The sequence below is a fragment of the Oncorhynchus gorbuscha genome, linkage group LG11 (assembly GCF_021184085.1).
Source record: "Oncorhynchus gorbuscha isolate QuinsamMale2020 ecotype Even-year linkage group LG11, OgorEven_v1.0, whole genome shotgun sequence".
Classification (NCBI taxonomy): Eukaryota; Metazoa; Chordata; class Actinopteri; order Salmoniformes; family Salmonidae; genus Oncorhynchus; species Oncorhynchus gorbuscha.
Window position 1 is genome coordinate 58,951,534 of NC_060183.1, and position 23,723 is coordinate 58,975,256.

General features: G+C 42.9%; 1 protein-coding gene across 2 annotated transcripts in view; it reads left to right on the top strand.

Annotated features, from left to right (window-relative positions):
• The first annotated feature begins 2,088 nt into the window (after positions 1–2,088).
• Positions 2,089–23,723, top strand: part of LOC124049027 (sarcoplasmic/endoplasmic reticulum calcium ATPase 2-like) — a 50,038-nt gene continuing 28,403 nt past the window's right edge. Inside the window, exons 1-5 of one of the 2 annotated variants that reach the window (XM_046370314.1) lie at positions 2,089–4,676; positions 5,045–5,062; positions 5,152–5,234; positions 8,995–9,099; positions 18,464–18,602. In XM_046370314.1, the coding sequence (XP_046226270.1) occupies positions 4,559–4,676; positions 5,045–5,062; positions 5,152–5,234; positions 8,995–9,099; positions 18,464–18,602 (463 nt within the window). In that variant the 5' untranslated portion in view covers positions 2,089–4,558. The remainder of the gene's footprint in view (positions 4,677–5,044; positions 5,063–5,151; positions 5,235–8,994; positions 9,100–18,463; positions 18,603–23,723) is intronic. The other variant, XM_046370313.1, reaches the window with a different exon arrangement.

Below are 23,723 nucleotides of genomic sequence, written 5' to 3' on the forward strand. Positions count from 1 at the left end.
TGCAACATGCCAATTTTATGGAAACACATCTCTGGCGGTTAAAGGCGTTATTGTTTTTATGCGAATTGTGAATATTTGCATGAAAATATGTGGCCAATTGATGGAATCCTAGCTAATGTTTGTATGTTTTGACCCTCAAGTGATATGCTAAGATTATTTTACAGTTAATCTATCAGGTTTTTTACACTAGCTGGTTTTATATAAATATTATAATAAAAATGCTCTAAATATTACCAGATACATTATATGAATGGGCTGTAATATTAAAGAAAATATATGTAACGCTGCATTAATGTGCTAGTCGGAACTAGGAGACTCGAAAATGTCCGACCAAATAACCAACCAGTTAGCACAAATCTCACATTTCCAAGTTTCCTAGTTCCGACTAGCACGTGAACGCGGCATAATTCTTTGAGGAAAGTGAGCTGGAAACAGTAGACGTAACGTGGGTTGATCCGTTGATAAACAAATAGTCAAACTTTACTCGGCACGGCTGTGCTGTGCCTGCTTCAGAGATGTTAGGAGATAGTGATGGAGAAGAAAGTGAAGCAAGTATGGAGCATAGTGGTACAAATAAAGGGGGAGTAAAAAAGATAAAAATACAAAGAAAACTGGAGAGACAGGGAGTGGTGGTTTGAAGGGGAGCGAGAGGTCAATGGAGGCAGATATGAAGAAGAAAAGGACGTTTGAGGAGAGCAACATAGTTGCTAACACCAACGGCAGTTCGGAGGTAGAGTGCCGAGGAAGTGCAAGATAAGTCGCGAGGGGAGTATAAAGTGATTCTGAAGTTTAGGGAGGAAGGGAAAGTTGGGGGGTTAGGTTGACGGCTATTATAAAATAGTTGATTGGGGAAGTTGTCAAGGCTAACGTGTTAAGAGATGGGAGCTTGTTGGTGTTCTGTAAGGACATGGCGCAGAGGGAAACAGCTCTGAGTGAAGCACATAGGTTGGTGTCGAGCAGCAGAGGTGATCAAGCAGGGAAGCAGTGGATTAAAGGGGTGATAACAGGAGTGCCTGTGAGTGTTAGCAAGTGACAACTTGAGACGAGGCGTTCTAGTAAATACACTTCAAGGACCCGGTACTGCCAGATAAAGTAACCATAGGATATGAGTTATTATATACTGGGTGGTTTGGGCCCTGATTGTTGATTGGCTGACAGCCGTTGTATATCAGACTGTATACCACGGGTACAACAACACCTTTCTTTTAACTGCTCGCAATAAGGCACCTCTGGGAGGTTTGAGATCTTAGTTATAGTGGTAGTACTACAATGGAATGCTCAAACCCTGTTGGCTAATGAGCAGCAGTTCAAGCAGTTCATTGTGGATATGCCAGATAAGCCTGATGTGATTTGGCTCTAACCAACTGTGAAGTTTATCATGCAGGGACATGTAGTGGTTCGTTGGGACAGAGATGTATGGGGGGTGCCACCTTCATAAAGCAAGGATGTAGTTATAGGATGCTAGGCAAAGGTATTGACCAGGATGAATGTGTGGTTGAGAGGAGGGGTGCTAGTGGTAGTGAACTACTATAATCCTTGTCAGATATTGGACCTGGAAGTGCTGGAGATGGTGGAGTGCTAGGATAGAGGTTAAGTGGTGTGGCCATTTTAATGCCCAGAACATGCTCGGGGGGTGCAAGTGATGGGAAATCTTACAGAAGATCTGGTGTGCCTGAATGATGGCTGAGGGACCAGGATTGATGTAGCCACAGGGAAAGAGACTGCCTTGGACCTCACTCTGGTATCTAGGTTTGGAAGGGCAAAGTAAGATCAGTTTCAGGAGCTGAGTGAGCAGGTGATGGCTCGGGTGGATATAAAGGGAATGTGGATAGTATGAATAGCTTTAGTGGGGGCAGCTACTGAGGCTATACCTTAGAGTTCACTTACTAACTTACTTCCTGGAGAGCAGGGAGCTAGTATTGCCACATCAGAGTGGGTTTAGGAAGGGGAGGGGAACTATGGACCCAGTGCTCTGCTTAGAAGCAGAGGTCAGGAAGGCTCAGTGAACAAGGAGACTGTTGTAGCTGTCGTTTCTGATGTGGAGATGAGGGGTTGTTAAAGCTTGATATTATGGATGCAGGAGGAAGAACGTACAAATGGATAAATTATTTCCTGTTTGGAAGGTTTATCCAGGTGAGGGTGGGGACGTCTCTATCAGACATCTACCTGGTGGATAACGGTACACCGCAGGGTAGTGTGATTAGTCCTCTGTTCTCAATCATGATCAATGATGTTTACTCTCAGGTACGGCTGTATATTGGGAGGTCGTTATTTGTAGATGATGGGGCCTTATGGGAGAGGGGAAGTAATGTGCCATTACAGGAAGCAATTGAAGAGGTAGAACAGTGAGCATTCATGTGGGGATTCAGGTTCTCTCTAGAGATAACTTAGACAGTGTTTTTTACCAGGAGGAAGGTGGGAGATGAGGAATGCTTGAGGTTATATGGGAGAAACTTGGAGAGGGTGAGGGCCTTCGGGTTCCTTGGGGTATACTTTGGCACTAGGCTGACCTGGGCAGAACACATTGAGAGAGTGACAGGTAAGTGTAAGAAGGTGCTAAATGTGATGCGCTGTCTGACGGGGAAGGAGTGGGGGGACGGACCATGTATGTTGCATCGATCTGATCCGTAATAGACTATGGTAGCATAGAGTATGGTTCGGCAGCCCAAACCTTATTGGAAAGGCTAGATGTCATTCAGGGGCAAGGACTCAGAATATGTAGTGGGGTGTTTCGGACCTCCCCAGTGGCTGCACTACAGGTGGAGATGGGAGATTTCCCATTGCAGATTAGGAGACAGCAGCAGCAGCATTCTGCAAAAGGGATTTTACAGGCATGATGGAAAACATGAGCGAGCACAGAACACAAGCTTTGGGTGGGTAATACCCAGGCGAGGGAGGTGGGACTGTATGCAAGAGAGTTTAGTCCAACGGTACCTATTCCTGTAAATCCACCATGGCTACTCCCACCTTCAGTAGTTGATCTAGAAGTGTTGGAGAGACTATGGAAAGATAGGATGGGTGTTGATCCATCTTATTTGTTTAATAGATAGATGCATACTGTGTATCAGGATTTTATGGCCATTTACACAGATCATTCAAAAGATCCAAGGACAGGACGTACTGGGTCAGCATTTGAAGTGCAGGACTGTGGGGTGACAGTCAGGAAATGTATTTCAGATCATCTGGTTGGCCATACTGTTGGCCTTGCAATGTGTGGAGTAAGTCAAGCCAGACAGAGTAGTTATTTGCTCTGATTCATGTGCAGTGTTGATGAGTCTGCAGTCCTTTAGCTCACGTAGCAGACAAGACCTGCTTTATGATGTACTACAAACCCATGGCAGGATTAAACAGATGGGTATACAGATAAGATTGACTTGGTTCCCAGTCAGTGGAGGCTGCTGAGGTGAAGACTGCTCATAATAATGGCTGGAACGGAGCAAATGGAGGATTTACCAGGAGCCTGTCCTCCTCAATTAAGGTACCACCAACCTCCTGTGGTCCCAGCCCATGTGGGGGTGGAGGGGAACTTGGTAGTTGATGTACCCGCTAAACAAGCACTTAAAAGTGGGGATGTTGTAGTTTCAATGAGCAAGGCAAAGGCAAAAGACCGATATGGACAGTGATGGTGCAGAGATGGCAGGAGCAGTGAAGTAGAGTTACTAAGGGCAGGCAATTATGTAATATTTTTTCTAAGAGCAACGGGGCTGGCAGGTAGAATTTACTTTCTCTTGGTCTCTGGCCCACACTCCAGTACAGTAGGTGGTGGTAAGACACAATAACATTGGATGCCAACTGCTGATAAACCCCACCGAAGAAGATCAGTTTGTCAGAAGTTACTACAACCACAAAGTCGCAATTGGCTATCACAAAACTTGTCTTAATTTAAGGTTAGGCATAATGTTAGTAGGGTGGTTAGGGTTCAAATACGATTTTTTTCAGATACATTTTTGAAATAGACTGTGGTAACTAGTGAGGACCGAAAGATCGGGAAGAAAAATGGATTTCCGGAGTCTATCCAACCAATAAGCGCATTCCACATGCGGACACCAAGCGCAGCATTCAGAGCATGCGAAAGGGTAGTGAACAAATGCGATTGGTGCTGATGGGGAAAGCAGTGAATCCGCGGCAGCACACATGAACAAATAGACAGCGGACATCCACGAAGGCTGTACTTGTCAGACCTACCGCGTAACCACCTGCATTATCCAACGACAGAGACGCATTTTTTAAGTTATTGCCCCTTCAAAAAATGAAAATAGTTTTGATAGTGGTATGAATTATCCGTATTTCATGGTTGTCTGGAACATTGTAGCCAACCGGCGAATTTGACGGGGGAAGGCATCGGTCTCCTAACAAGTGTGAGGACTAACAGCCACCATTTTCATTGCACGTCAGGTTATTTAGTGTTTGGGAAATCAAATACATTTCAAGATATTCGTATGAGTTTTTGGCAGCGTGAGTTTGGGGAAGACACAAATTAAGTGAGTAATCAGTGGGGGTTGTCGAGGTTTCAGCTAACGTTAGCGAGCTAGTGTGTGACCTCGCACAGATCCTCACCATGGAGAACGCTCACACAAAGACAGTGGAGGAAGTTTACAGCCATTTCAACGTGAACGAAAGCACAGGTCTAGGTTTAGACCAGGTGAAGAGGCAGCGGGAAAAATGGGGACCTAACGGTGAGTAACATGTTGCTGAAATGTGATATCCCTTTCCTGGCCACACGGTGTACGGCCTGCTAAACTCGCTACGCCGCTGGCATTCTTCAGCAACCGGCTTGTTTGAGAACGAAATGCTGACGTCACGAACATGTACAGTCTCGTGTGTTGAAACAATTTCAGTGAACGAGCTAAAGCAAAATGCTGTACATTTAAAGTGGTCAGCCTGTTCTAAACGATGTTCAGTATGTCTTCCAGTCCACGTCAATTTAATGTATTTTCCCCTTTGAAATTCTTATTCGTAATCGGATAACTTATTTTCGGTTGTAACCTTCCTCTCTCACTGTTGTCCTCTATTTCTGGTGTGGTATCCTTTGGATGAATCGCAGAATTGCCTGCTGAGGAGGGTAAGTAAATCGTTCAATTTTTTTTTGTTAATTTACTTTTTATAGGTATCCAATTATTTGGATGCAATCAAACCCTCTTCTTTTCTTAGGAAAGTCTTTATGGGAACTTGTAGCTGAACAGTTTGGAGATCTACTTGTGAGGATTCTTCTTCTTGCGGCCTGCATATCCTTTGTAAGTATATAATTACTTTATTGAAATGAGGATGATGGTATGCTTCATATGTCCAGAATAAGTGTATGAGCATAATTGTTGGGGAACACACAAATCCCCTCTAGGGCAGATGGCACTGAAGAGTGTTTTCTTAAGAAATTGCAAAATCCTGTCTCTCCATTAGGCCTTGTACCCACAGCTCCAGCCTCATGTCGGTTTTGTATGGTATCTGACTGTCTATTCCGGTGAAAATGTGATGTTATGTGAATGTGATGCATTCATCCAATAATTTAGGGATAATTGGTTGTTGCACCTACTTGTAATGTCATTACATCCTAGTCTGCTATGTTGAGAACATCATTGATGGAGATTGAGTTTCTAGTTGTTAGTGAGTCACTGGTCGTCAGCCATTTTCTTGCACCTATTTGGAGCCTCCTTTTCCTGCTGTTGCCCAATTATGCCTAATTTACTCCTTTTAGGCCCCATCATATCCCTTCTATTGAAGTCCTTCAGGGGAAGCAGTTGATCTGGACATAAACAATGTTTGGGTTATGTCACAAGTGGCCTCACTAGTTGTGATCCTGGTGAGTGCCAAGTTCACCTCTCTGTGACCCCATTTCCCTTCCTGTTGGCTCGTATTCAACGCCACATCACTGTAGATATCACCAGCAGCGGGGACAGTCACACACAGTGATGTTCAGGAATCTGGCCTGTAAATCACATCCAGCAGTGGCCGGGTCTCTCTCTCTCTCACACACACACGAGAGTCCTAAACGTGCTTGAGCTGTCAAGATGTTCACATTTTTCATTGGCATTTGTTGCGATAGGCTGTACCTCTAACTGGGTGAAGAGGAGAATCCTAGTATATGACTTTTCTAGTTCTGGCCTAGATTCTGATTGAGGAGACAACTTACTTCTTAACCTGTTGTTCTGAAATGGTCTTTGAGCAACAATAGACTCATTCACTGGATAAGATTTGATGATATGGGACTGATGCTGTCATTACTCTAAACACATTTACCAATACATGGTAGCGCTCTGGATAAGAGCGTCTGCTAAATGACTTAAATGTAAATGTAAATGTAGTGAGAGGCTTTCAATCCTCTATTCATTGCGCAAATGAGTCATATTATTGACTGTTAACGCCAGAGAGCTTGACAAGGATAATTAGGTGGGCTCTGAGTAGAGGTCGACCGATTATGATTTTTCAACGCCGATACTGATTATTGGAGGACCCCAAAAAAAGCGGATACTGATTAATTGGCCGATTTAATTTTTTTTATTTTTTTTTATTTGTAATAATGCCAATTACAACAATACTGAATGAACACTTATTATAACTTAATATAATACATTAATAAAATCAATTTAGGCTCAAATAAATAATGAAACGTTCAATTTGGTTTAAATAATGCAAAAACAAAGTGTTGAAGAATGTAAAAGTGCAATATGTGCCATGTAAGAAAGCTTACGTTTAAGTTCCTTGCTCAGAACATGAGAACATATGAAAGCTGGTGGTTCCTTTTAACATGAGACTTCAATATTCCCAGGTAAGAAGTTTTAGGTTGTAGTTATTATAGGACTGTTTCTTGCTATACGATTTTGTATTTCATATACCTTTGACTATTGGATGTTTTTATAGGCACTTTACAGTGTAACAGTGTAGCTTCCATCACTCTCCTCTCCCTACCTGGGCTCGAACCAGGAACACATCGATAACAGCCATCCTTGAAGCAGCGTTACCCATGCAGAGCAAGGGGAACAAGAACACATCGATAACAGCCATCCTTGAAGCAGCGTTACCCATGCAGAGCAAGGGGAACAACCACTCCAAGCGAGTGAAGTTTGAAACGCCATTAGCGCGCACCCCGCTAACTAACTAGCCATTTCACATTGGTTACACAAGCCTCATCTTGGGAGTTGATAGGCTTGAAGTCATAAACAGCTGCTGGTAAACGCACAAAAATGCCATTTGAATGAATGCTTACGAACCTGCTGGTGCCTACCATCGCTCAGTCAGACTGCTCTATCAAATCATAGACTTAATTATAACATAATAACACACATACGAGCCTTAGGTCATTAATATGGTAGAATCTGGAAACTATCATCTCGAAAACAAGACGTTTATTCTTTCAGTGAAATACGGAACCGTTCTGTATTTTATCTAACGGGTGGCATCCATACGTTTAAATATTGCTGTTACATTGCACAACCTTCACTGTTATGTCATAATTACGTAAAATTCTGGCAAATTAGGCGGCCCAAACTGTTGCATATACACCGACTCTGCGTGCAATGAACGCAAGAGAAGTGACATTTTCATCTGGTTAATATTGCCTGCTAACTTGGATTTTTGTTTGCTAAATATGCAGTTTTAAAAATATATACTTCAATATATACTTCTGTGTATTGATTTTAAGAAAGGCATTGATGTCCATGGTTAGGTACAAATTGGAGCAACAATACGCACCCCATCGATTATATGCAACGCAGGACACGCTAGATAAACTAGTAATATCATCAACCATGTGTAGTTAACTATTGATTATGATTGATTGATTTTTATAAGTTTAAGGCTAGCTAGCAAATTACCTTGGCTTACTGCATTCTCTTAACAGGCAGGCTCCTCGTGGAGTGCAATGAGGCAGGTGGTTAGAGCGTTGGACTAGTTAACTATAAGGTTGCAAGATTGAATCCCCCGAGCTGATAAGGTAAAATCAGTCGTTCTGCCCCTGAACAAGGCAGTTAAGTTGACTCACCGTTCCTAGGCCGTCATTGAAATTAAGAATGCGTTCTTAACTGACTTGCCTAGTTAAATAAAGGTGTATAAAAAAAAGAATCGGACAAATCTGTGCCCAAAAATACCCTAATTACTCGGCCATTCTGATTAATCGATTGACCTCTAGCTCTGAGTTAATGATGCTGAGGCCTCTAGTGTACTCTACTGCCTATCTCCCTGTTCATGATTGACTGTCGGAGACATCAAAATAAAATAAGAGGATGGTTTTTTTTTTTCTCTTCATTCAAAGAAGTGGTCATTCCATAGCATACAAGTTCAAGCTTGGCCTTTATGAGCACTGTTGTGTGGGAAGCTACCGCTCTAGCCCTAGTGTAGCCTAGTTTGAGATTTCTAGAGATTTCTTTTTCTTTCTTTTCAGTAATTTCTACCGCTGTTCCCTCTATCTCCAAGTCATTTCTATGAGGTAAAGAGGTTGGGCCTCAGCAGATGAAATTGCTTATTTTCTGTTATGTAATGTGGTTATTCAAACCACTGGTTTAAACCCATGCATCCTATTTCACTGGCTGAGAAGGACTTAATGGAAATGAACACCACTTTAAAGAGCAGTCACTCACTGTTGAGAGGACAAAATGCTTCGCTAGAGACTGGATGCCTGAACAGGGTAGAGTTGTGTGGTGCTTTGAAATGGCATGTTCATGATTAGATTTGATTGATGTAGCTGAAAGTCCTGCAGCTGACATAACAATTAGGTGTTTGATGGGCTTGTGCTGACAATCACACTTTCAGCCCTGACGAGCATTGTCACTCTCCAAATGCTACTTTTCACCCAAATTGAATTACTTACTGTTACCAAGTGATTGCCTTTGCTCTGGTTTTGCAATAGTGCTCCAGGCTCTTATCTTGACCCTTGCCTCTGGCTCGCCTCGTCTCCGCCACACCCTAAAGCTGGTATAACTGACACATTGATATCTGCAACTGCAGGGCATAAAATGAATGTATTTATTTTGTATTGCTGTCTGACTTGTCTGCCTGTTTCAGGTGCTGGCCTGGTTTGAGGAGGGAGAGGAGACCATCACAGCCTTCGTGGAGCCTTTTGTAATTTTGCTGATTCTGATAGCAAATGCCATTGTGGGTGTCTGGCAGGTAAGCAGATCTTTTTTTTACAACCCTTTTCTTTTAATATGGTGAACTTGGTTATTTTTTGGTTTGATAGACTGTCTCACCCTAAGAGGAATATAATTAATAGTAGTAGGCCTAGCTTATGATAGGATCAGGCCATATCTACAGATAACCGATTGCCTCATTCACTATAAATTGAGGGAATTGATTGTGTGTGTGGAAGAAGCTGAAATTTATGTACAAATTGTAGCAAAGCTGTTTTAACTCTGGCTGGTTTAATGAGTTTCAAGGTCACTCCAGTTAGTAACAACCATTAGTTGCCTGTGATTGGTCACTGAGCTGGTTCCCCTGATGGCAGGGATTGGATCCCAGGAAGAGGGTTTGGAGGGATCCCTGTGGACATCCTCCTGCCAGTTAAACGCCTGCCTGCCCAAACCAATCCGCCGAACCACAGGGAGAGAAAATGCCATGAATATAATAACAGTTCAAAATAGAACCAAGCTTAGCGTGGCACCAGAGGCTATTCTTCTCAGTCCTTTATGGCACAGGAGAATGAACATATACACTGGGTATATAGCTAGGCCTACACAGTGCCTTTGGAAAGTATTCAGACCCCTTGACTTTTTCCACATTTTGTTACATTACAGCCTTATTCAAAAATGTATTACATTTTTTTTAATCATCAATCTACACACTACCCCATAATGACAAGGCAATGTTTAAAAAGATAATAAATGTACATTTTACATAAGTAATCAGACCCTTTATTCAGTACTTTGTTGAAGCACTGTTGGCAGCGATTACAGCATCGAGTCTTCTTGGGTATGATGCTACAAGCTTGGCACATGTATTTGTGGAGTTTCTCCCCTTCCTCTCTGCAGATCCTCACTAGATCTGTCATGTTGGATGGGGAGTATCGATGCACAGCTATTTTCAGGTCTCCAGAGATGTTCGATCGAGTTAAAGTCCGGGCTCTGGCTGGGCCGCTCAAGGAATATTCAGAGACTAGTCCCGAAGCTACTAATGCGTTATTTTGGCTGTGTGCTTAGGGTTGTTGTCCTGTTGGAAAGGTGAACCTTCACCCCAGTTTGAGGTCCTGAGCGCTCTGGAGTAGGTTTTAATCAATGACTTCTCTACTTTTCGTTCATCTTTCCCTTGATCCTGACTAGTCTCCCAGTCCTGCCAAATAGTTAAACCTGGGTTTCATTGGACCAGAGAATCTTGTTTCTCATGGTTTGAGAGTCCTTTAGGTGCCTTTTGGCAAACTACAAGCGGCTGTGGTGGCTTCCATCTGGTCACTCTACCATAAAGGCCTGATTGGTGGAGTGCTACAGAGATGGTTGTCCTTCTGGAAGGTTCTCCCATCTCCACAGACGAATTCTGGAACTTTGTCAGAGTGACCATCGGGTTCTTGGTCACCTCCTTGACTAAGGCCCTTCTCCCCCAATTGCTCAGTTTGGCCGGGCGGCTAACTCTAGGAAGAGTCTTGGTTGATCCAAACATCTTCCATTTAAGAATGATAGAGGCCACTGTGTTCTTGTGGACCTTCAATGCTGCAGACATTTGTTGATATCCTTCCCCAGATCTGTGCCTCGACACAATCCTGTCTCGGCGCTCTAAGGACAATTCCTTCGACCTCATGGCATGGTTTTTGCCCTGGCGTCAACTGTGTGCCTTTCAAATCATGTCCAATCAATTGAATTTACCACAGGTGGACTCCAATCAAGTTGTAGAAACATCTCAAGGAGGATCAATGGAAACAGGATGCACCTGTGCTCAATTTCTCATAGCGAAGGGTTTGAAAACTGTTTTTACTTTTAATACATTTGCAAAAATTCTAAACTGTTTTTACTTTGTCATAATGGGGTATTTTGTGTAGATTGCTGAGGATTTTTTTTTTTAATAAGGCTAAGTATCAAAATGTGGGGAAGGGGTCTGAATCATTTCTGAATGCACTGTATGCATCTATCTACACACAATACCCCATGATGACAAAGCGAAAAATAGATTTAGACATTTTAGCAAATGTATTAAAATAAAGACCCCTTATTTACATATGTATTCAGACCCGTTGCTACTGTATGAGACTAGAAATTGTGCTCAGGTGTATCCTGTTTCCATTGAACATCCTTGAGCTGTTTCTTCAACTTGATTGGAGTCTAATTCCATATTAATGCCCATGATTTTTGAATGAGACGTTCGACAAGCAGGTGTCCACATACTTTTGGTCATGTGTGTGAATACAGCATGTTACTTTGATCTGTGGTAAAAAAAAAAAAAATGAAGATTATATAATCAAACTCAGCAAAAAAAAGAAACGTCCTCACTTTCAACTGCGCTTATTTTCAGCAAACTTAACATGTGAAAATATTTGTATGAACTTAACAAGATTCAACAACTGAGACATAAACTGAACAATTCCACAGACATGTGACTAACAGAAAGTAATGTTTCCCTGAACAAAGGGGGAGTCAAAATCAAAAGTAACAGTAAGTATCTGGTGTGGCCACCAGCTGCATTAAGCACTGCAGTGCATCTGAACTGCACCAGATTTGCCAGTTCCTGCTGTGAGATATTACCCCACTCTTCCATCAAGGCACTTGCAAGTTCAGGCATTTCTGGGGTTTGGCCCTAGCCCTCACCCTCTGATCAAACAGGTGCCAGACGTGCTCAATGGGATTAAAATCCGGGTTCTTTGCTGGCCATGGCAGAACACTGACATTCCTGTCTTGCAGGAAATCATGCACAAAACGACCAGTATGGCTGGTGGTATTGTCATGTAAGGATGAGCCTGCAGGTAGGGTACCACATGAGGGAGGAGGAGGTCTTCCCTGTAACGCACAGCGTTGCGATTGCCTGCAATGACAACAAGCTCAGTCGGATGATGCTGTGACACAATGCCCCAGACACACCGCCCCTCCACCTCCAAATCGATCCTGCTTCAGAGTACATGCCTCGGTGTAACGCTCATTCCTTCGACGATAAACGCGAATCCCACCATCACCCCTGGTGAGACAAAACCGCGACTCGTCAGTGAAGAGCACTTTTAGCCAGTCCTGTGTGGTCCAGCGACGGTGGATTTGTGCCTATAGGAGATGTTGTTGTCGGTGATGTCTGGTGAGGACCTGCCTTTACAACAGGCCTACAAGCCCCCAGTCCAGCCTCTCACAGCCTATTGCAGACAGTCTGAGCACTGATGGAGGGACTGTGCGTTCCTGGTGTAACTTGGGCAGTTGTTGTTGCCATCCTGTACCTGTCCTGCAGGTGTGATCTTTGGATGTACCGATCCTGTGCAGGTGTTGATCCACGTTGTCTGCCACTGTGAGGATGATCAGCTGTCCGTCGGGTCTCCCTGTAGCGCCATCTTAGTCGTCTCGCAGTACGGACATTGCAATTTATTGCCCTGGCCATATCTGCAGTTCTCATGCCACCTTGCAGCATGCATAAGGCACGTTCAGGCAGGTGAGTAGGGACCCTGGGCATCTTTATTTTGGTGTTTTTCAGAGTCAGTAGAAAGGACTTTTTAGTGTCCTAAGTTTTCATAACTTTGACCTTAATTGCCACCGTCTGTAAGCTGTTAGTGTCTTAGCGTTCAACCCACAGGTGCATGTTCATAAATTGTTTATGGTTCATTGAACAAGCATGGGAACAGTGTTTAAACCCTTTACAATGAAGATCTGTGAAGTTATTAGGATTTTTACAAATTTTCTTTGAAAGACGGGGTCCTGAAAAGGGGACTGGCTGACTTTGCTGATTAGTATACATTTCCTCAATAAAGAACTTAGGGCTGATGTGATTGTCCCACCTAGCTAGCTTAAGGTGAATGTTCTAGACCACGCAGTTTAATTGAGAGGGACAGAATGTTGGAAAGCATTTCACGAGCCACACACTGTACTGAGCGGCAGAGGTGTGTTCAGTGGCAGTGTGAACCGTGCAGCCGATTGTTCTCAAATGAGAGCCGAGAAGGGGCTTGGTGCGAATTACAATGAGTCTTTTTGAAGTGTGGGTAATCTCATTTACATCCTGCACATAAAGAAAAATACTTGGCTCTCAATTAGAGGTTTGTCCAAGCCACAGTATCCAGGGTGTATTCTGAATTGAATGACTCACCACAGGGTTCTATGGCTAGAGACAGATTTCATTCTCTTGGTTGAGGAATATAGTCCACAGTTTGGCAGGATGCAAAAGCCATATGGCAAGAAAGACTTCTGTACTAAACTTGAGTAGTCAATGACACCACTGACCGAAAATATATAACTAGCTAAACAGACTATATGGACCTGCTTTAATGGGATTCCTTCCAGCTGTGGGTGGACATTTGCTCAACAGGACACTCTTTCTAGTTTTCTTATCACCTCTAAATCTTGTTGCCTAATGCGCACGGCGGGGGCTAGGAGTCCCTGTGCCCATCAAGCAGCGATCCGCTCTTGTCTCTGCTCCCACTCGGATTGAAAAAGAAAGCAGAAAGGTAATTAGGTTGTGTGCCTGCTCCTGCTTCCAAGGTGCACACAGCCAAATCAATGATCCATCCGGTCCATGACTGGCCACTTGACCGCCTTGGGCTTTGCCAGAAGTCTACAGGAAACAACAAGCAGTGAGACATACCCGTACAACGATACAGGTAGTGTCAGTGAGACTTTTCTTTTACCCCTAAAAGGACCCAAGACTGAGGAGGGAAAACTTGGCATGTGGGTGGAAAAGGGGGGGGGGGGCATGGGGTTTCAGGCCAGTCAGGGTAATGAATGGAGACTAAAATAAAACTAAGGAGGAGAAAGTGGGATGAGGGTTTCTGCATTAGTGAGAAACGAAGGCAGGAAGGGAAAATAGGACCTCTTTTCTCTCTGCTCCTGACCTGGGGATTCCAGTGGGATGTTTGTGCTATCTTTAGCCTGAATGGGGAGTTATCTAATTAAATCTGGCGTTTTACAATGACAACTCAATACAGGCTACTCCTTTCTCATAACCAAAGTTTTACTATCCAACTCCATTCCCCTCGGCATCTAGGGATTTCGTGACACCTGGGAGCTAAAGTAAACCTTCTCTTTCATCTCGACTAGAGTGACTGGAATCACACATCTTCCAAAATTCTTGCAGTACCTTAAACATCTGTTGGTTTCCAGTGTTTTTTTTTTCTGGCTTGGGTTTTAAGTGACACAAGCATGTTTGAACAGCTGGGGCTAAAAAACCTTGGTTTGCGAGTTATAAAGCGTCAAAGCTCATGAGACCTGATTCATCCTGTCGAGACTGAGTACTCCAGCGTTGCACACATTGATGACGAATAGTCCTGCTAGAGTAAAGTAACTCATCTAAATGTCCCGTAGCAAAAAAAGGGATGGAATGACAAGGCTGAATTCATTGGGTTTATGTCTGACCTTTTCATGTGAGGATCCCACCGTACTGCTGAGTAGTGTATGGGTTACTTGCCTTACTCTACCATTGTGATAGCCCCATGAGCAGTAGAGAGAATAACTAGAGTGAAGTCTAGCTTTCTTGACTCAATCTAGCAAAACCATGTTCTGTAGAACTGCACAGACTGTGCTCCAGGGGAGGACTATGCAGTTAATTACTTTTCCACTTTATGCAGTGAGTAGGCAAGAAGAATAGCTATGTGGATCACTAATCTTTAATTAAGTTGATCAATCAAACTGTATAAGAGATGTATAGGCTAATCACATTGTGTTTTCCCTTGAGCAAAAGTTAATCTACTTTGCTGGCAACACCATTACATAGCCATGATTCAACCGACTGACTAACTTATAAACATAATGACTAGGGCTTTAAATTAGGATTTGTGCTTTAAGGAAATATTCAGACCCCTTGGCTTTTTCCACATTTTTACATTACAGCCTGATTTGTAAAAATGCTGATTTTAAAAAATAAATAGTTACATTAAATGTTTTAAATCCGATCTACACACAACCCCATAATGACCAAGTGACAACAGGTTTAGATTTTTTTGCACATTCTTTTTTTATACCTTTATTTACATAAGTATTCAGACCTTGTGCTAGGAGACTCAATTGAGTTCAGGTGTATTCTGTTTCCATTGATCATCCTTGATGTATCTAAAATTTGGAGTCCACTTGTGCTAAATTGGATATGATTTGGAAAGGCACATACCTGTCTATATAAGGTCCCACAGTTGACAGTAAATGTCAGAGCAAAGCCAAGCCATGAGGTCAAAGGAATTATCCGTAGGTCCAAGACAGGATTGTGTCGAGTTAGATTTGCAGAAGGCTACGAAAACATTTCTGCAGCACTGAAGGTCCCTAAAAACAGTGGCTTCCATCATTCTTAAATGGAAGAAGTTTTAAACCACCAAGCCAAACTGCGCAATCGGGGGAGAAGAGCCTTGGTCAGGGACGTGGGCAAGAACCCGAAAGTCACTCTGATAGAGCTTTAGAGTTCCTCTATGGAGATGGGAGAACCTTCCAGAAGGACAATCATCTCTGCAGCACTCTATCAATCAGGCCTTTATGGTAGGGCCAGGCGGAAGCCACTCCTCAGTAAAAGGCACTTGACAGCCCGCTTGGAGTTTGCCAAAAGGTATCTACAGGACTCTGACCGTGAGAAATAATATTCTCGTCTGATGAAACGAGACTAAACTCTGGCCTGAATCTCAAGTGTCACTTCTGGAGGAAACCTGGCACCATCCCTACAGTGAATCTTGGTGGTGGCAGCATCATACTGTGGGGATGTTTTTCAGAGGCAGGGACTGGGAGACTAGTCAGAGTTGGGGCAAAGATGAACAGAGCTAAGTACAGAGAGATTCCTGATGACAACCTGCTCAGGACCTCAGACTGAGGGCAAAGGTTCACCTTCCAACAGGACAACAACCCTAAGCACACAGCCAAGAGAATGCAGGAGTGGCTTCGGGACACGTCTCTGAATATTCCTTGAGTGACCCAGCCAGAGCCCGGACTTTAACTCGATCAAAAATCTCTGGAGAGACCTGAAAATAGCTGTGCCTTGTGAAAGGCTACCCAAAACGTTTGACCCAAGTTAAACAATTTAAAGGTGCTACCAAATACTAATTGAGTGTATGTAAACTTCTGACCCACTGGGAATGTGATGAAAGAAATTAAAGCTGAAATCATTTTCTCTCTTTTTCCTGACATTTCACATTCTTAAAAAATAGTGGTGATCCTAACTGACCTACATTTGAATTTTTACTAGGATTTAATGTTAGGAGTTGTGAAACTGAGTTTAAATGTATTTGGTTAAGGTTTATGTAAACTTCCGACTTCAACTGTAAATGTGATATTTTTTATTTTTTATATACGTTTGCAAACATTTCTAAACCAGTTTTTGCTTTGTCATTATGGGGTTTTGTGTGTAGATTGATGGGTGGGGGAGGAAACAATTTAATACATTTTAGAACAAGGCTGTAACGTACCAATGTGAAATCAAGTTGTCTGAATTCTATCCGACTGCACTATACATGTTATATCACTACTGCTGTATCATCAAATGAATTATCTAAGTGAGTCTCAGAAATAAATGTAATGTTAACAGTGTATGGATTTCATGAACCTACTTTTATTCTTATGTGCTATTTTCAGTACTTTCCTGGGTATCTTATCAGAGAGGGACATAATATTGAAACGAGCAAACAAAGCAAGAGGCGAAAAAAATAAACATTCAGCATTCCCTTAATCAGTTGGTAAGGTGTTCTCCGATTATGACCAGGCCCCAAAAAATTACCAGAGCGATGGGTATGCTTATAGCCGCGGGTATGCGCCCGTTCTTGGTGGTGGAGAATGGGGTGTTTCGGCACCTCGAAAGTGCCAGAGCAACATTACAAATTTCGCCCTCTTGCACCCATTTCAGCAAAGGGTAGTTAGTACCTGCTCTATATAAGCAAGCTAAATCTGAAGTCAATGAATTGGCCAATGCACTGTGTGTTGCACTTACTTCAGATGGATGGACTTTCAGTGCTACAGAGAGCTACTTAGTGATGTCCCATTCTGGGGTAATGTGACTGGCTATGAAAAGTACTATGAAAGTCACGTGCCATTTAAAAAAACATTTTTGTAAGAAATTGTAGCATAGGCCTATGCAATGTTTGCATTGATTTACATTGATTATTTTTGTGTTGCGTGAATCGTGTTTTAATTTTAGAGAAGACTAAGTGTGGTTCACCGCGGTTTACGTGTGTTTTACCTATGCGGAATTTCCTGGGGCTGTTGTCTCTGGTCCCTAACTCCTCGATCATCTCTCGGGCCTTCTGCTGCACCTCACTGCTCCCAAAGACTTACACCTCACCTCGTAGTCCCCCTTGTTGATCTACAACACGCACACAGGGAGGTTACCTCTATGGGGGTGGTTTTGATTAGGTGTAGTATTGAAAATGCATTTTTTAAATTTTTTATGCTAACATGCTACTGCTGCTACTAAGCAAATGTAATGTCTAACGTTAAGTTCATTTACTCTAGCATGCCATATTCAGTTAAATTAGGCTAGCGATGGCAGTTGTGGACACCGGCACTTATGGTAGTTGGGACAGATGATATGCTCTGTTGAAGTTTGTAAGAGGAGCCGTTATCTGTCAGGTTGTTTGCCATTGTATAAGCAAACAAAGCTTGTCTGGGGACGTTGGGATATGGTGACGAACATGTTCAGAATACCTTTTGAATTCTTCTCAGTCTTTGACCAAACTACTTCAATACATGCGCCTTGGACCAATCAATGCCCACCGGTTATCACGGCAACTGTTAACTACCTACAACACTTTCCCTGCAGCCTGTATTTTTAATGGAGATGTTGTCCGTGTTCCCATCCAATGAGGCCAGCGGGTGTGCCCTGTCCAGAGTGCTGCCAGGCTGGCTGCTTGTGACGGTACCTCTGGGATTAATCCCATGGGGAGGGAAATGTCAGCAGATCGCTGGTAGTTGATTGGGGGTTGGCGAGACGGAGGGTTTAATTGTGGTACACTGTGCTCCAGTCCTCGGCTATATCTGATGGCATACTGACTGTGATGTTAAACATACAAGATGTTAAAAATATAAGTCCATTGAATTCCCAGCGTTGACTGAGCCAGGAATGTATTGTTTCCTTAAATCTGAAATTGAGCCCTTTTAAGTGTAATGGCCATATTTTCATTTGATCCTATTGTTTGTTTTTTCTTTGGCGTGATGAGATCAACAGATCAGCGTTGTAAAAACGGTGGTATTTCTGGCTATTACAATGTCCAATGATTTGTTGTTGGATACACTTCTCGTTGGGTTTGCTTCCTTTCCCAGCTTAAGGGTCACTGGTCAAGTGATCGTTCTCATTCTTTAACCATCTCTAAATGCTCTTTGTGTGGGATCTGGTCGTCAACCCACATGTGAAGCTTACATTTATCTCTGAAAAATATTGATTTAATCTGATTGCTTTTGTCTTACAGGAGCGAAATGCAGAGAATGCCATTGAAGCGCTCAAAGAGTACGAGCCGGAGATGGGAAAGGTGTACCGGCAGGACAGGAAGAGTGTGCAGAGGATCAAGTCCAAGGACCTTGTACCAGGGGACATCGTGGAGGTGGCCGGTAAGATGTTTAGAGCGTTGGGCCAGTAACTGGAAGGTTGCTGGTTTGAATCCCCGAGCTGACAAGGTAAAATTATGTCTTTCTCCCCCTGAGCAAGGCAGTTAACCCACTGTTCCCCGGGCGCCGAAGACGTGGATGTCGAATTATGGCAGCCTCCCGCACCTCTGATTCAGAAGGTTTGGGTTAAATCGAAGACACATGTCAGTTGAAGGCATTCTGTTGTGCAACTGATTAGGTATCCCCCTTTCCAATACACTGAGCATCCGGCCCACCAGCTGATTTTAGGTGGGGTGATGTTGTAGTATTTTTAGGTTTAAGTAAACACTCCAGGCTAGACTTAAACAACAACTCGAGCCTAAACGTTTGCCCACCCTGCTCCGTCCCAGTGATGCATGTCTGCTTAGCTTTGATGACCCAGTGTTGTGTGATCACAGAATATTGTTTCAGAGTGCAGGTGTCAGTTTATTAGGGATGTGTATCTTTCCCTTTAAAGATGATTCAATACGCATCTAGATACAGGGATGATACGTTTTTAGTTTGGTTAGAGTATTAATTGATACGATTTGATGCAGTAACATTTGTTACATAAACATTCATTTTCCATTCTAAATTCAGATCTACTGCTGTTAAGCTCATGAACTGGGTGCCCTCTGAGCTGGGCGATATGGCCAAAATATTCTATCATGGTATTTATAAAAATTTAAAAGAGGGTATTTTTAGTTATTTAATATTCTACATTTGCTTTATGTGTAGTGAGTGATCCAAGGGTGATAACATAATATATATATATATATATATATATATATATATATATATATATATATATATATATATATATTAAGTGATTTCAATTAGTCTTTCTCCATTCTTGTTGTTTTATGCTGTTCAATTAAACTTCAACAAACAAATTTCAGCACTTTTATAATTTCTGCATTTCCTGCACTCAATTGCAGTGGTGGAAAAAGTACCCAACCGTCATACTTGAGTCAAGTAAAAGTCACCAAGTAAAATACAAATTACGTAAAAGTCACCAAGTAAAATACAAATTACGTAAAAGTCTAAAAGTATTTGGTTTTTGGTTTTAAATATACTTAACTATCAAAAGTATAAATCATTTCAAGTTCATTTTTATTAAGGAAAGGAACCAATTGGCACCATTATGTATTTTTTAAAATTAATTTACTGATGGCCAGGGGCATCTCCAACACTCAGACATAATTTACAAACAAAGCATTTGTGTTTGAGTCCTCCAGATTAGAGGCAGTAGATGACCAGGGATGGTCTCTTGATAAGTGCATGAATTGGACCATTTTCCTGTCCTGCGAATTAAAATGCCAGGCAGGAGTTATTGTGACAGGGTAGGAACTAGTGTTGATACGTGTTTCCTAGGGGACCCTATAAGCTTTGGCTACTTTGCATGTTTTCTCTTAGCTACTTCATGTAGCTAACATATTCTTGCTTTGAATATTCCTCTTTGATTTAGAAGATACTGTTGCACAAACAGGACACCATCAGGCTGTATTAGCTAGCTACTTTTGCTCTTACTCAGTACATTTATTAGCTGGCTAGCTATTAGCATTAGCGGCTAACAATTAGTCTCATGATTTATAGCAACTTTCTAAGAAAATAAACTAGATGTTTGCTGATGTAATTATCACAAACTTACAGTGTCATTATAGAACGCTAGTGGATTTATATTAAGACGCAAAGTGAAAACAGCATTGTCATCAACATTGTTGCATGTGCTACATAGACCATGCAGACTGAAGTGTCTGAAGTGAAGTGCCTCCTGGTTGAGGGAACATCAAATGCGCTATTTGAGTGACATGGGGCGTGGCTAGGTCTGTGTGGAAAGTGGCTCGGAGAGAGATGACTCAAAGTAAACTATAAAGAATGACATTACACATGGCGTATCACATTTAACAAACCAAACATACAAATACAGGTATAGAAGGTAAAGTAAAAACCCAAACCGGTCCCTGCATCAATACTGGTATATCATAAAATACGGTATACCGCCCAGCCCTACTCTGAGACCTGTGTGTGTAAATTATGTATGTCTATGGTGTATGTACAGTAGTAGCCAAAAGTTTTAAGAATGACACAAATATTAATTTTCAAGGTCTGCTGCCTCAGTGTCTTCAGATATTTTTGTCAGATGTTACTATGGAATATTGAAGCATTTCATAAGTGTCAGGCTTTTATTTACATGAAGTTGATGCAAAGAGTCAATATTTGCAGTGTTGACCCTTCTTTTTCAAGACCTCTGCTATCCACCCTGGCATGCTGTCAATTAACTTCTGGGCCACTTGTCCCGAAGCCACTCCTGCATTGTCTTGGCCGTGTGCTTAGGGTTGTTGTCCTGTTGGAAGGTGAACCTTCACCCCAGTCTGAGGTCCTGAGCCCTCTGGAGCAGGTTTTCATCATGGATCTCTTTGTACTTTGCACCGTTCATCTTTGCCTCAATCCTAACTAGTCTCCTAGGCCCTGCCTCTGAAAAACATCCCCACAGCATGATGCTGCGACCACCATGCTTCACCATAGGGGTGGTGTCAGGTTTCCTCCAGATGTAACGCTTGGCATTCATGCCTAAGAGTTCATTAGACCAGAGAATCTTGTTTTTCATGGCCTGGGGGTCCTTTAGGTGTCTGTTCATTTTTTTACTAATAAAGCCTAACATCACGTAAGTTGTTGTAGAATTGAATGCTGAAGGAGCTGCGCAGTTGTGCAAGATCAGGAACGGGCCACCTACCTCTCGTTGGTCAGCGTGCGAAGCTGGGCACAGTACGCAGTTTGACTAAGCTATTGCCTGGGGTTTTTCGTGATACAAAATTGCTTGTAGATCAATGACTGTCAACCCAGTTACATGCAGTTCGACATTGACGGAGAGGACGCATCAGTTACAAAAGATTAGAGGTGTTTTCAGAAAGAATTTAATGTAACAGTAGAACTTTAGACCGCCCCCTCGCCCTTACCGGGCGCGAACCAGGGACCGACCCCCTGCACACATCAACAACAGTCACCCTCGAAGCATCGTTACCCATCGCTCCACAAAAGCTGCGGCCCTTGCAGAGCAAAGGGAACTACTACTTCAAGGTCTCAGAGCAAGTGACGTCACCGAATGAAACTCTATTTAGCACGCACCGCTAACTAAGCTAGCCGTTTCACCTCCGTTCCGCGGTGCATGACCCACGGAACGATGCACTTGTATCTTACACATCGGCACCAGATTCAAATGTTTATCAGTGAATCGTTACATCCCTACCGTTTTTATAGGTGCGTTTCATACGCATGAGTTCATTTATTTATTTTGGCACATCCATGTTCCTTCATGTAAGAAGAGCGATCAAAGCTTTGTTGCTCCTCATCTGTGCTCTCCCCAGTCGTCTCCCTGTCACGCTAAACCAGGAGAGAGAACACCGCCTGACATTTGCTCTGCTAATTGATTTACAGAAACTTTCACTGCCATTGATGCACCCCCACACTATTTGATCTTGGCTGGTGAATGTTGTTTCAAAGTCTGGTTTAGACAACTTAGATGAGCCATACCTTTTATAGAGTTGGACCGTTCATTGGAATTAAGTTGAAAAGTCAGACCTGAGTTGAACCCTTTTGTTTGCTTCATCACTGCAATGCTCTACACTTGTCAGACTCCCCCAACAATGAATCCTCTCAATGTAAAACTGGCAACTCTTCAGCCCGCTCTGTCTGCCCCTCTCTCTCATATGGAATGGCACTGGAGGAGTTTGTTTGAATGTGAACTCCACCCATGCTGTTGTAAAATCTACATGTACAGTCACCTGTCTGCAGTGGGACAGGTAGGCTCTGCTGAAAGTGCAAGTAATTTTCCATAGCAGGCTCTCATCAACAGTGTTTGACATGTAGATGAGTCTCTCACCCAACTCATACATCTGTTCTGCTTAACACTGCTCATCTCCCTGACCAATACAATAGTGGCACCAGGTGAGTGGAGTTGCCCGTTACATAAGAGCTTGAGAGCTGTAAACTGTTTGAGGGTCATATGAAATTAGTCTCTGTGTGGGTGGGGGGTGATTTCTAGGACATGGGGATTGCATATTGGATTAGAATAGGGTTACAGTGAAACCAGAATACTGTGGCCTCAAACTCCATGTCCCCTCAGGCTCTTGGCATCCACAACTCTTTCCCACGACTTACTTCCTCTTGTCATCCGGACCCAGCCTCCTCAGATTGGCTTTTCTCCTTCAGCTTCAACCAATTCATGGCCTGTCCCCTTTTACTCTCCTTGTCTTGTTCTCTCTGTCACCCAGCGTCCTAGAAAATTACTTTTCTTTCTCTCTGCTTCAAAGGAAAGGTTGGAGGTGGTTGAGGGGGTTTGCCTATTACTTAAGACGGCTGCCTTTTCCCACTCCTGCCACTGCACTCAGGAAGTCAAATGAAGGGCTTTAGTTAACCCCTCATACTGCAATTCCAGAGTAACAAGAGTAACTACATACCAGTAAGGCAGAATATGTGGATGTTTGTGCGGTGAATAAGGAAAGGAGTTGATGCATGATATGAATGCTATGCCACTAAGTAGCATCTGTGTTATATCCTGGCCCAGAGTCCCTAGAGCTGCCAAAGAGGAATCTTAAGTCTTTTCAAGAGTAAGGGTTTAAACAGAGTTCTGCAGTGTGTGTACATCGGTGACCGTTTGTTATCTCGTGAATATCCCGCCTTTTGGCTTTATCTAAGCAGAGCGCACAATGTTCAGTCCTTCCGCCTAACCCCCCCTGAAGAGTGAGTCAGAGCTGACAGGCTGGGCTGGAGCTGCTGTCTCCACCTTTCTGGAGCCCAGTGACATTGGAGGTCTACCGGCAAGATGATACCATCTACCTACCTTCCACTTACTGTACATTTTAATTCATTTGTTTACTTGTCAAAAAACACGCACAGTTTTGTTTGCAGTCTACACCGAAATGTTTAGTCAATCTCTTACACACTGATTTGCTGCTCATCTGGAAACAGTCAAGCCAATCGGTGCTGTCATGTCAAATCCCAAACGCTACACCTGCCTTCCTTTAGACTGCATCAATAATCCGGTATATCCCCACTGTTAAACCATAGTAAACACGTTTTCCATGACTCAGTGGTTTTTATGTA